The sequence below is a fragment of the Triturus cristatus genome, chromosome 5_1 (assembly GCF_964204655.1).
Source record: "Triturus cristatus chromosome 5_1, aTriCri1.1, whole genome shotgun sequence".
NCBI classification, from domain to species: Eukaryota; Metazoa; Chordata; class Amphibia; order Caudata; family Salamandridae; genus Triturus; species Triturus cristatus.
The window spans coordinates 511,920,332-511,933,824 of record NC_140587.1 but is presented as its reverse complement, the minus strand read 5'-3'; the positions used below and the strand labels follow the sequence as shown (position 1 = coordinate 511,933,824).

Genomic DNA, 13,493 nt, shown 5'->3' with positions numbered 1-13,493 from the left:
ATTTGTTCCAGAATCAGAGTGATCCTCTAAATGTAGATTAAAATCACCTAAAAGCGTAAAATTGGCATATTTGAGCATAAAATAACTTAATGGGTCATTAAGTGAATTAATAAATTTTAAACTTTGACCAGGAGGCCTATACATAAGAGCACCAGAGAAACATAGAGTGGCATTCAAAGAAAGACAGAAACCCAAACTTTCAACATCCAGCAACGCATCCAATTCAAAGAAAGTACAGACAAATGAATCACGAAATATAATAGCCAGTCCTCCACCTCTACCCACTGGCCGGTCCTTCCTCTGTATAAGATAGCCTGAAGGGATCGCGTCGGCAATATCTGGGCTGCTCCAGTCCTTGAGCCAGGTCTCTGTTACAAAAAGGATATCAAGTTGGGAGTCTAGAATTAGGTCCCTGATGTCTTGACAATGTTTACCCATAGATCGTGCGTTGATAAGGCCTCCAACAAGTAGACCCCCGTTCCTAGCAGTGCCAGCCCTAGAGTACACATTCTGATGAGAGACTCCAGTTGAGAGTACAAATGGAAGGTCTGACAGACATCTACCACAGACACAAGCTCCATATATGCAGTCAGGATGTATAGGATGTTGGCAAAGGGAGGTCGAATTTAAACTCTTTAGGACCTCGGCATTGTAGGTTAATCTAACTGGAGGAGCAGTATGTCCCGTCTTTGTCACGTCCTTGGCGCAGACGGGCGCAGACTGGCTTACCTTTGGCGCGCCTTCGGCGCGCCCGCTGCACGCGTCCGGCCCAGCTTGAAGTTAAATAGCTGCCCGGCTCGAGGACTCTCGTCTCCGCCTTCCCTAGAGGAGCGAACAACAGAGGCCCTGATAGGTCAAGGCGTGGGAGGGGAATATCCGCTTCCCTCCAATCAAACGGCCACAAAGGCCGGCATTGGACCGGGGAAGCGGAGGGATACTAGAATAGACGAGGACTGACGGAAGCTTCGTCAATATCAGCACATCAGAGCATCAACAAATGTAAAACGTTTTTTAAAAACATTTAAAAGGTGATAATTCATTTATAAAATACAATACAGCTTTACAGGTTTAAGCTAAAAAAAGTGCAAATATGCCAAGTGCAAATAGCAGAGTAAGTGCAAATAGCGCAAGGAACGAAAATTTCGTCACAATTATGATTCCCCCCTAGTCTCTATAAGCATGAGTCACCAGTGAGCTATTTTAGAATTATGTCAAATGAGGGATTGCCTCACCAAGTACGATGGCAATGAAACATGTTGCCTCCCATGATTACTGGTCAGATCATGTGATTTTGTTTTTAACCATGAGCCAGAATCTGGACTATTAAAATTGTTTTGCCCAAAGCTCTCTGTACACATTTTTTAGTTTGGAGTGCATTTGAGCACTTGAGTGTTTTTGAGGGCCTGATACGGGTCGATTGGAGGTGATATTGAAGGGGTGTGTATATGTTGTGTCCCCTTTCTCTGTGTTCGACAAAGTGGTGTCAGACGGTTAAGGTTTCCCAGGCTCTAATCTCGGTTGTTCTTCCCAGCAGTAAGAAGCTTTGCCGATAATATGAGAAGCAGCAGCCAGTGAGATTGTCATCCAATGGGCTCATGGTGGCAGTTTATGTGAGGCGTCTCCAATCTTTCAGCAAGAATGGCTAAGCACCTGCTACAAAGTTGTTTTTGAGATTATTTACGCACACCCCTATTGTTCTTTTGAACCAGATGATTTAACTGGTCGGCCACCTTATGCAGAGTGTTTCTGACTGGGGATCCAATCCGTGAGATTTTCTTTGGGTGCAGGGGATTTGTTATTGTGCTTCTAAAGTACTAAAGAGGCCAATCCTGTTTGTCTGAGCAAGAATAGTTTCATTTAAACACTGGTGATGTTGGTAATAAGTCTACTGGCATGGAGAAGACTAATCCATCGAGTTACCTTCAGTACTAAGTTTCTGAAGGATTTGGCAATGACACTGGAGTAAAGTTCTGTGTCACCAGCGTGCTGGGGGAGGGAAATATCCTGTTGGGCATATAGGACACCCCAGCATTCTATGAAAAGGTTGAAAATAGGGGTGTATGGAGGCCCAGATTGTACTATCAGTGAAGCGAGGATGAAGAGAAGTCCATTTGGACAAATCAATGGCTAACTGAAAACAAGCACTGGCAAAGATAATAGGTCTTGGCCAAGTTATTGGCTTTGCCAATGCTTTTAGGTGACTGCACCCATACACATGCATCAAGACGTGTGCATTCATGGCTAATATTCATGTAATGGGTTTTGTATTAATTTAAACCACATTTTAAGATGGCCCCTGAAGCACACCATTTAATTTAGAGTTGTAACATGGGCTGCCATGTAAGAACAGTAAATTAAAATACAAAACAAAAAAAAATTATGTGTGCACAAATATGGATGTGAGCCACCTGGTAGCAGTTTGCAGCTATCGGGCCCTCATAACTTAATTTCTTTTGTCTCAGTATGGTCATTGCGTTGAGCAGGAGGGTGACAGTAGTGGGATGGGGGTTAAGGGAGGAGGGGAATTAAGACAGCAGGGTGGAGAGACATGAAAAATAGAGGAGAGACTTGAAAAATAGGGTGAGAGAGCAGGGAAACACATGCACTTCAATGGAGTGCTGAAAGTCAAATAAGCAGTGCAAGAATGTACCTCACACAATCAGAACACAATGAGATCAAAATGCTTCTGGGTAGGGTAAACACAAGAATATGGAGGAAAGCTATCGAGTCAGGTGGACACAACTGAGATAGACAACAAACCCAACAAATCAGGAGTAAGGAACCAACCCAAGTAGTTTGGCAATAACTGGTCTGCCCACAAACAGCCAAAGCTGTCTCTAGCGAAGACCTAAAGAGGAGCCGCACCATTTTAAGATTGGGGAGCTGATATCCATCCATCGGGTGAGAACTACCAATACAGACTGACTGTCAACGGTGTTGAAAGCTGCTGACAGTTCAAAGACAGATGTCACTGTTTTTAGTAGTCGTTGGTTTGTTGCTGATAATCTGGGTGATTAAAGAAAGGAAGGTTGTCATCATAAACCATTCGTTTTAAGGAGTTGGTGCTGTTGGAATGAGGCATGTAAAATATGTTTTTCACTCTGGGTGTGTACATTCCCTATGTTATGCACAACTGTGTTTAGTCTATTGATGAAGTACTGGTTTATATCATAACTATATATGGAATGTAGGCTGCACTGGGTTGAAGCAGTAATAGAAAAACAAAAAGAGGATAATGCACTTGTTGTTGGCTGAGAGAATGCAGTTTGGATAACCGCTGGATTTGAATGGTGGGGTGAGGTAATGTTTGCACATTTTGCAGGCTGTTTCAAGTGTTGCGAGGTGTTATGAGGTGTCTGAAATTTGTGCCATGACTTTTCCAGTTTACAGAAGTTTCTTGTTGCTCTTGGGTGTATCACGCTGCAATAGGTTCAAGTCTGAGTTTTTTATTTTTCAAAAAGGGGGCAAGTGTTAGGGATGTTTTATGGCCAAAGTAGTTCATGACCGAACAGGATGGTGGCAAGGGATGCTCTGGTGTTACATAGTGAGATGGGATTGAGAGCAACAAGATTGATATTAGTCTTAGTCTGCATCAGAGAATTTGGGATGCCATGGCAAGCAGAATAAAGGTGCTGCACAGGCTTAAGGGGAAATCATCTAGCAGGATCAATGAGGGCAGGGCTTTGATGACAAAGTTCAGAGCGTTTCCTTGATGCGATTTTGGTGACATTCAATGTTCTCTTAAGTATGCCAATGACACAATGTTTGCGATAGTTGGTAGGTAAAGTGAAAGGGGATAGGCAAAGTAGGGAGGAATAAATGTGTGGTAATGTATTCAAAGGAAGTGGGAGAATGATGTCTGTGACTAGCTGCAAGGGGGATTTTTGGATGAGACCGAGGTTGCTATCAGCATTGTGGGTGCAGGGATGGTGTGCAACTACATATTATGTCTTGTTTTAGCTCACTGAAGGCAGGTAAAGAGGCATGCCTTCGTGCTGAGAATGTCAAGACTTTGTGTGGAGGTTTGCTATGCCTGTTGTGTGAACAGTTATGGCTCCATAAATGAAAACACAACATTTTGAATACTGGTAAAAACAGAAAAATCAAAAGCAAGTTATATGATATTCCCATGTTGATGCGTAGAGTGCAAGGTACAATTCAAAGCAAACACTTTTTAAGTTGCAGAACAAAGGGTTAAAAATTAATGTCTACTACATATGGCAATATACCCTATAACCTCCAAAGTAATCAGGACGTCTTTATTTGCATGTTTCTACTTAAAAAAAAGAAAAGAATACTGTCTGAACTCAAAGCCTTGTGTGAAGCACCATGGTACTAAAGTTCTAATTGACAGTAATCTACCTCTAAAGACATTTAACCTGGCAGTGGTCGGAGGGGGGAGGGGTGGCGAGTGAGAGGGTTGCAAGGGTTCCCTGTAACCATGCTTTGCACTTGGAGCGGTTACAGGAGCTGATGAACATTATCCTTCCAATCATAGGCTTTTTCAGTCTAAACACAGCACAGTTGAATGCGCCCTGCAAAGTCACACATCATGCTCAATTGTGAAGTTATAATCAAAAATTAGTTAGGTACTTGTAACTCCAGTGCTCCACAGTTGGTTTCTTTCATAGAAGCACATACCTGAATAATTCCCTTTGTCACACTGGGCATCACTGGTAGTTTTAAATAGCATTACTCAATGTTAAACTGGCTACATGCCAAAACTACAGTGTTTGTTTAGTAGCACATCAACCTGATTTGAAATTAGAAAAACTTTGTCCAGTTAGTTGAATTTGCTGAGTATTCTGCTCTACAGATGTCACCAAAGTGCAGATTTCTACAGCATATCTTGCGTGAGCAAGTCCCAGAACAAAGTTATGCTTTATTTTAACAGATTGGCTACATTTGTCCAGATTTTAACTTTTTCTTCTGCTCCCCTAGATATCTCCAATCGCTTATTTCAGCTAGACTGTAAAGTGAGTTGTATCATGGGTTATTTCACCTTTTTCTGGCCCTATGGAAAAGTATAACCGATCATGACAGAGAAGGAGATCTTTCTTCAGAAACTGTTGTAATGTGGATAGTGAACGGTCTTGACTGACAACCTTCATGAAAAGAGACTATATTGCAGGTAACCCACTGTGACATCTGTAAACTCTTTAAGGCTAGAGAAAAGAGACTGGCCCTGTTTCTTCAGGAGAGAGAAAAGGATTCCTCCTCCAGGTCAGGGGACACACCTGCCTGCAGTGCCCTTCCAGGCACTTCCATAGAGGTGGCGTACAAAGGGAGACATGTAGAGCTTCCTGAACTGGAATTCTCGTATGAAGCACCCAGCCATGCCTACAGGAAGGAAAATCTAATTTCCTACATCAAGGAGCGTTAAGAAAGTTTGTTATTGAAAATCAGAAGGGATTCCCTGCCTGATGACAGGGAATGATTCAGGTAAGTGAATCTATGAAAGATCCAGTGCTGGAGAATCAGCACGGCAGATGCACAGCCTTTTTAAGTGTGCCACGACAGAAGTAGTTCTGAGCTACTTTATGCCAAAAATAATTACTATTGTGCCTAACCCTGCAGCTCCAATTTATGAAGAGCGTCCAATCTGTGTGTGCTCGAAGTGATCATTCAGACACCCAGCAAGGACACTGAAGGGGAAGCATGGAACCATACACTTCTTTCCTCACCATGCCATGACATGAACTAAACACCAACAGACACATTATGCTATACAAGTAGCATGTGAAACTCACTTCACATCTTCCAGCTTTTTGGTAATGGCAGTTCCAACTGATGAGAATGCTGCTGAGGCTTTCTGCCCAGCCTGGCTTAGAGTTTCTGTTGTCTTCTTGTACCTATGAAAAAGCATATGGATTACGTTTGAGATCAGATATTAAACAACCTGCAACACAGTAGAAAAGGAACACAGCCGTTTTAAATTGACATTTTAACACTTATAGTGCATATCAGAGTTCTTGTTAGTACAGTAATATATTTTTTTACAGATTTATTTATAACATAATCCATAAATATCAAATGTGATGCATCATTATTGCAATCACTGATACAAGATTAGCCAATAGTAGAATGTCTCATGACTTGATAAGCAATAGCATTCATTCCATTCCTCTTACAATATTTGCCAGACTGCGTCGAACCTCTTGCATTTCACAACTAAGTCTATGTTATTTTATACTCCTTAGTAAAGCAAGATCCTCATGTGGTCCTTTTTTGCCTTTACACAGAGCATCATCCTACATTATTAAATTCTCTACAGGATCTACACACTTTTACAAACTTTCTGAAGCAACCTGTACTAGCTTATATCACGTTTTCTGCCTGTATGAATCGGCAGCTCCATTCAACCGTCAGAGCCTAGGAGATTCCGCATCTTGGTGCTACTAGGCTTCCATTCACAAATGGATCATGGTACATCAATATCCTACACTTCCAACAGTTGTGTAATCACTCTCAAATGTAATGGGATTCCCAAAACACTTTCCAACAAACATGTTTATCGGTTTTAACCAAAACCGTTGAGTGTTTGGACATTATTAAAAAAGTCTGACAATAAGCTTCCTTCTGCCACCCAGTCTTCTTCAAAACTGTGCAAGCTGCATCTTTGTATAGCGTATTCTAAGAAGAAACCTCACTTGCAGCAGACAAAGCCCAGTTCTGATAGACGCCTCCTTGGTGCAGGGTCAGTCCTATTCCAATCCTAGATCATCAATATCACAAAAGTCGTTTGCCAGTTTGCATTAGGGTTCCCTCGCCTGTGCAGCGCATCATAGATACTAAGGACATTGCCTTTTTGATCATTAAGTTCTCTAGAGGTCTAAGTTCTGGTGGTGATGAGTCTTGAACTTTTAGAATACATTTCCCAAAGACATGCTTTAGCTGTAAATATTTAAAAGATCTAGAAGCGGTCTAGTTCAACCTGGAGCTGTTCATATGTTTTGACATTCGTCAACTCCCAGACAGCAACCAAAGTGTATACTCCTATATCATCCCACTTTTTGAACTCTGCCAGGGTCTGCAAGTTCCTGAATATCGTTCTCACCCATTTTAGTCAGTCTTCTCATCCACCTAATTTTCACCATCAGGCTGTTCCCATGTTCTCACCACAGTTTCTGTAGCTGTCAGCAATGTCAACACCGTCTAAACACCGAAAACACATGTGGGTACTGTTTCTTCATGTCGATCGGTCAATCCTCAGGGCTGGGTCTGATGCCAGAGCAAATGCCAAATCACTTATTAGTTAGCTGAATTGCTATAAAATATGTTTGTACCACCATTGGGAACAGCTTCTTCTAAAGCCGGGGGAGGCTGGACCCAGAATTATGTAATGCTAAAAACTGAGGACTCCCTTGCTTAACCATGCAGCTCAGTTCTTGTACAAATGAATCAACCAATCTGTAGCAAACAATGAATTCTAAAACAAATCTTCTAGATCTTGAACGGAAAAAGATATTTTTCAACAGACAAAATTGAGGGATTATTCACCAAGTTCAGGACCCAAAGAAGGCTTTTTCCTCTGTTCAACTCAGAAGATAATGTTAGAAATCCAGAAGCCCCTTCACATCAAGGCCTGTAAGGAACTGACCCTCAATCTATAACAGAGAGAGTACGAGGTGGGGATGGCCATGATAATACCATGGGTGTTCTGACACCTGGCTCAATTACAACGTTTGTAGTTCACAAGCATTTGTGCCTGACTTTGATTGATCACAAAGCATGGGGCCCCATAGAAATGATTGTGAGGGGTGCCCCACAACGGAGGTACGTTTTTTCAACAATCCACCTAGCAGCAGTCAGTTGTCTGCAGTTCTGTAGAGTGTCTACTGGTTTAGACCTCTTACTGGCACAAGTGACATGGCAAGCAGAGCTATTCCAAGGAGTCTGTCCAAGTAGTCTCATGACTCACTCACTGTTCGTGGTGGTCAAGTCTGCAAACTGGTTCCCCTGTGTTTAAATCAAGTTGTGGAAACACAAACTGGATTCAAAGGTAGGGACACCCTTTTCCAGTACTCCTCAATGGGTAAAGCGCAATGGCCTTCATCTGATATGCAATTTTTTCATCATCTTTCAGCTCCAATCTGATTTGGAAGGCAGATCAATTAAGGTAGGGTTAGCAACAAAAATGGCCACTAGTATATGCATTATTATGCCACGTGCACAATTGTTAACAGATTCCCATAATCTACCCTACCCATTCCCTTATAATGTCAGACATACCCTAGCAGTGGGCTTGAAAGTTGCTACTTACCTGAGAGTCCTTTGTAAGGGTGACGTTCAGTATGGTGCTACACCCACCCTCAACGTTAGCTTGGCTAACTAAAAATGCATTCTTCGTCTAGCTTGTGTCCCTTTCCATAGGTCCAAAGGTCAACACGCATCCAGTGGAGCCTAGGAGTTTCATAGAAGACCACACCTGCCAGACTGCATGGCGATAAGCAAAGGGCATCAGGCCGAGAAAGCATGCTTGTTTCTCAGGAGGACTCTAGCGGCTGCTGAGTACCTGAAGTTTGGCATGCTTTAGGACGAGCGGGATGAGGGTTGAACATGCATGGGAGACCATGCCTCAGTTCCTAAGTGCTGCAGTGGGTAAATGCCGACAGAGTGAAAATTTAAGGCAGTGAGTTGGTAGGAGAGTGGGAGGGGAAATGTAGAGAGGTGAAGTGAGTAGTACAATGAGTGGGAAAAGGTGGGAAGAATGGGACTGGTGATGAACCGTTCTGTTGTGAGAGGTCGAGTGAATTGTGCGATTGGCGGCGAGGATGCTGAAGTGGATGTCTGCAGAATGGTCAGAGGAGAGGTGTGGGTAACCGTACTTGGTAACTATCAAGAGGCACTCCTGTTTGAACCTAAAAATGAGTGAGAGAATAGCAATGACCACCAGACCAGAGGAAAGAGCAGCTACTGCGAGCTATGGTCAGCAAGATACCGCAACCCTGTATTCCCTGCCACGACCTAGTGCCTACAATAACTGCTCGCTTGGCAGCAAGGTAAAGGCGGGGAATGGTGACGAGAGGACACAGGGAGATTTGGCTGTACATGGTCTTGGAGAGAGTAAGTACAAAAATAGTCTGGGTTACTAGGGTATATTAATTACCTTACTTATCTCACCTCACATCACTTCCTAATCTCTCCTTGGCATGAGCATGTCCTATTTCTATCTTTCTAATACAAGTTTCACTGACAAGTGGTCAGTCATATTCCATCTTGTACCTTTTCTTAGGTGCTTTAACCTGAAGGAAGATCCCTTGAAAACAGTTGAACATGAGGAAGAAACATAGGACTCTCTTTTGTAACAATAAATATACTTGAAGCCTATCTGCTATTCTTCCTGTGATTTCTTTCCCACTATTGTGACCTAGATATCGAATTAGTGCAAAGCGTTTTACAGTAAATGGTTAAAGCCACTAAATGCATTTTAACTGACTAAAGACTAAATGCAGCATGTAGGGCAGAACATCCCAAACAGCTGATTAAGGGGGGAAAAACCAAAAGATTTAAACCGCAATTTGTTTTTAATTAAGAAGTAAAGCCCATATGCGAGGAAGGAATTTTAGTCTCCAAGAATGTCTCTATAGGCATAGGATAACCAAAAGTGACTAAATTATAGACCTAGAGAAAGAAGATAAGCCTTAGTTTTTGCTTTTCATTCTGGGCTACAAGTCTGTCCTCTCTGACAACATCTTGAAAGGCAGTATGGAAATTTGATACTATCTTAAAAACATGGTTGAGTGCACCTGTTGGAGTAACAAGGATTGTCCTAATTTGCGGATTTACGAGTTTGAGTCATCTGACCGAGTAGGAGGTAGAACACTATCACAAAACATTAAAGGGGTTCTAAAATGAATACAGCACAGAAGAGCATTATGCAAGTGCCATGCAGTAGGAAACAGATGTCCAGGTCTACAATACTAAATTAACTGTGTTGACAGTCACTACAAAATCCACACTGTTATGAATCAAGCATCCCCAATATTAGTCTTCCCTAGAATTACAATTATTAAGGCAACAGAACAGCAACTAATCTTAAGTGACTACACTCAGAGTGGTAGCGTCTTAGCACTGCATAAAAATATGAAATAATCACAGGAAAATCCTTATCCATAAGGTCACCCCTGCATCACATGATGAGAACATTAACAGTATATATCATACTATATCTTTTGCATAGGTCAAGCTAGCAGAGCATTGATTGCCAGCCTTAAAGACAAAGTGGCAGTGGTTGGACGAGGTGCTACGGATTCAATACATGGGACTGTTAAACGTCCTTAAGGAGAGAGGATGGTAGGTGAGGTCTGAAATGCAAATTGTGTCATAGCAAAACTGGATGACATGGTTTGGCAGACCTTCTTAGAGACTGATAAGGAAAACATTACTTACCTTAACATTACTTACAGGTTGTAGTGCTGTAGATTCACATGCTCTGCATACTCCTGCAATCTAGTGAGGGGCTCGGAACATACTTCCCCTGATATTCACAATGCACCAGGACACACGCTCCATCTTAGAATATGGAGGAAGTTGTAGCACAAAGCCCACTGGTTACCAGGGTCAATTTGCAAGGGCAAATCTTTCAGTTCCCTTGCTGCGTGTCGAGGCTTTTCCGGTCTAAGCCGATATGCACGGCCATGCAAGTAGGGTACTGTTTTTATCAGGAGGAGTGTGGGAATGCCAGGTGGTAGGAATTTTGTAGATACTAGCAGATTCCTGCTCTTTCCCTCACCGAAATTGGAGGAAAATGTGTGATTTTTGTGAAAGGTTAGCATTTGCAGGGCATTCTGGGTAAGAAAACTTAGTGTGATCCATACAAGTCACATTACCCTGGACTCCTTTGGGTGTCTAGTTTTCAGAAATATCTGGACAGGTTCCTAAACTTGAGTAACAGAATGGGAAAAACTGTACCCCCTGGATGTGGAAGACTGGTCCTTTGCCCTAACAGCACTGAGGGAATCCTCAATTGCCCCCAGTACTGTTTAATACAACTTTATTTGCACAGAATGCATCTGACCCAGAAAACCCCTTTGGCAGATGCAAAGAAGCTCAAATCCACCCTGTCTTATATGCGATAAGCAAAGGGGAGACTTTCTCCAAACTACCTGGACATGCACAAACCTTTGCCTTCCTATCGACCTCTCTCTGATAATGGCCCTTCTGAACTTGGTCGAAGACAAGGGCTTTACACATACTGAAAAGATCTCGGTCCCATTGTGCCTCGTGCCTGGGAGAAGGGACATAGCACAGAACTGAAGAAATCCTATTTCCCCAGTTATATCCAAATGGAGGGCAGTGGAGACATGCAGCACACTAAAGCAGCCAATATATAAGGGGCATGAATACCCCAGAAACATGGACGGATATGGGATAAATGGCGTGCATACAGAAAGAAAATGTGCCATTATGGTGGGGACTGTTAATGCTCTATTAGAATGGAGTATCCAATGGGAAGGGTGGTAATGCAAGTTATTTAGTATACAAAAAATGTACACTTAGTGAATTGGAGGGAGTTGGGACTGTGTTGTTATCAAGCTAATCCTATGTTAACACTGTCTTACAAAGAAAATGTATATAAAGTGCTTTAAAAAATGTCTAGGTTGGTAGGTTTCCCAGGGTGGCGGCCCGGGCCTAAATACTGCGTTTAACAACATTGCTCGAAAGGGTCAGTTTTCAAGGTGAACTCTTCATGCTCCCCGGTTGTGTTTGGAGGGTTTTCCGGTGATAGGACCAACCACACAACTGTGGTAGCATTAATATCAGAAGTGTGGGAACAGTGGGTGGTAGGACTTTTGTGTATCCCCACAGATTCTCAACTTTTCCTCACAGACACGTGAGGGAAATGAGTAATTTTAACTCAAGTTTAATGTTTGCAGGACATTCTAGGGAAGAAAGCTTTATGGGATCCACGGAAGTCACACCATCTTGGACTTCCTATGGTATCTAGTTTTCAGAAGTGTCTGGGTTTGGTAGGTTTCCCTTGGTGGTGACTGGGCATGGACACAAATACTGCAGCTACCCATATCTCAAAAATAGGCCAATCTGCAAGGCGAAATCTTGATGTTCCGTAGATTTGTCTGGGCAAGATAGGTTTCATCTGGGGTTTTTTTAGTGTGGAAGAAATTCCAATTCTGTACGGGTTTATTCAAAAGTATATAGTCATTTATTTGCACTCTATTCATGAGAGTGGTTGAAAGAAAAAAGGAAGAAAATGACACAGCCAACACGTGTTTCGCCCCTTACATGGCTATCCGGCCTGGGGCTTCCTCAGGGCGGGTAATTCCGTGTAAAAAAATATCAGCGATGCGGTTGGTAATGGTATCAAGGGATTCTCAATTCTCCGGCTTAAATGCCTGTTCGGGTTGCTGTGTTCGGCTTCACAAAGGTGAAAGGGGCGAAACACGGGTTTGCGGTGTCATTTTCTTCCTTTTTTCTTTCAACCACTCTCACGAATAGAGTGCAAATAAATGACTATATACTTTTGAATAAACCCATACAGAATTGGAATTTCTTCCACACTAAAAAAAACCCAGATGAAACATATCTTGCCCAGACAAATCTACGGAATCTTGCTTAAACTAGGGGGCTAGGGGTCTCTCCCCCTGTCACAGGCTAGAATAAGTACAAGAAGGATTTACGCTTAATATCCGGCTAGTAAGGGATTGGGACCTCTTTTTCCCCTCATTTTCAGAAATCTTGATGTTACCTTGTATTTTGGGGCTTTTCCTGTCACACGAGACAGGCCAAGCCACACAAGTAGAGTACGGATTTTATAGGGACAATAGTGGGTATACAGAATATTGAAACATTTGTTAGTATTTATACAGTTTCGCTCCATTTTTGCCCTCCAAATAGAAGCCGTGTGCAAGAAAGAACACTATTTGCAAAAGGCCCTCTGAACCACATGAAAGGATCTGTAAACTAAATTCAGTTGTACAAATAAAAACTATTATTAAACTCATCATCTTAGGTACATTGCAAAAATACATAGGGTTTCCTACATACCCATTTTTCATTCATTAGATTGTACCATCTTAATTGAGTCATGGTTGGTGCACAATGAAAAATCATTATAAGCTGCAGGTGAGCTGTTGTCTTTGCATATCACATGATTCTGGACAAACAACAAGCACTATATATCCTGGAGACCAGAAGAGTCTAGCTGACACAGTTTTAATACTTTTGTAAACTGGCTATCTTGGCAAAACAAATTACAGAGGAAAATGTCACATATTTCTATTTTTCCTACATAGTGTAATTATTTTTGAATTTTATCAAATAACCTCTTGCTGAATTCCACATTTTGCCAATTTTCCAGAAGTCTATAGCTTTTCAAACTCACTCGCTTGTTTTAAATAGGTAAGTAGAAGCCCCAAAACTCTGAAAAATCAACTACCACTTAGAAAATAGCAAATAACTGTAGTTCTGTATTTATTTTTCAACTCTGCCTATTCCTGGAAGCAGGAAAAGGGTGATCTTAGTACATGCAA

The 13,493-nt window shown here is 42.0% G+C and overlaps 1 protein-coding gene across 5 annotated transcripts in view; it reads right to left on the bottom strand.

The window, feature by feature from the left end:
- The window catches only part of TPD52 (tumor protein D52), a 398,200-nt gene that overhangs the window by 65,713 nt on the left and 318,994 nt on the right, over nucleotides 1–13,493 (bottom strand). For all 5 annotated transcript variants that reach the window (XM_085605371.1, XM_085605372.1, XM_085605370.1 and 2 more), the window contains one exon: nucleotides 5,751–5,852. In XM_085605371.1, coding sequence (XP_085461497.1) covers nucleotides 5,751–5,852 — 102 coding nt within the window. The remainder of the gene's footprint in view (nucleotides 1–5,750; nucleotides 5,853–13,493) is intronic.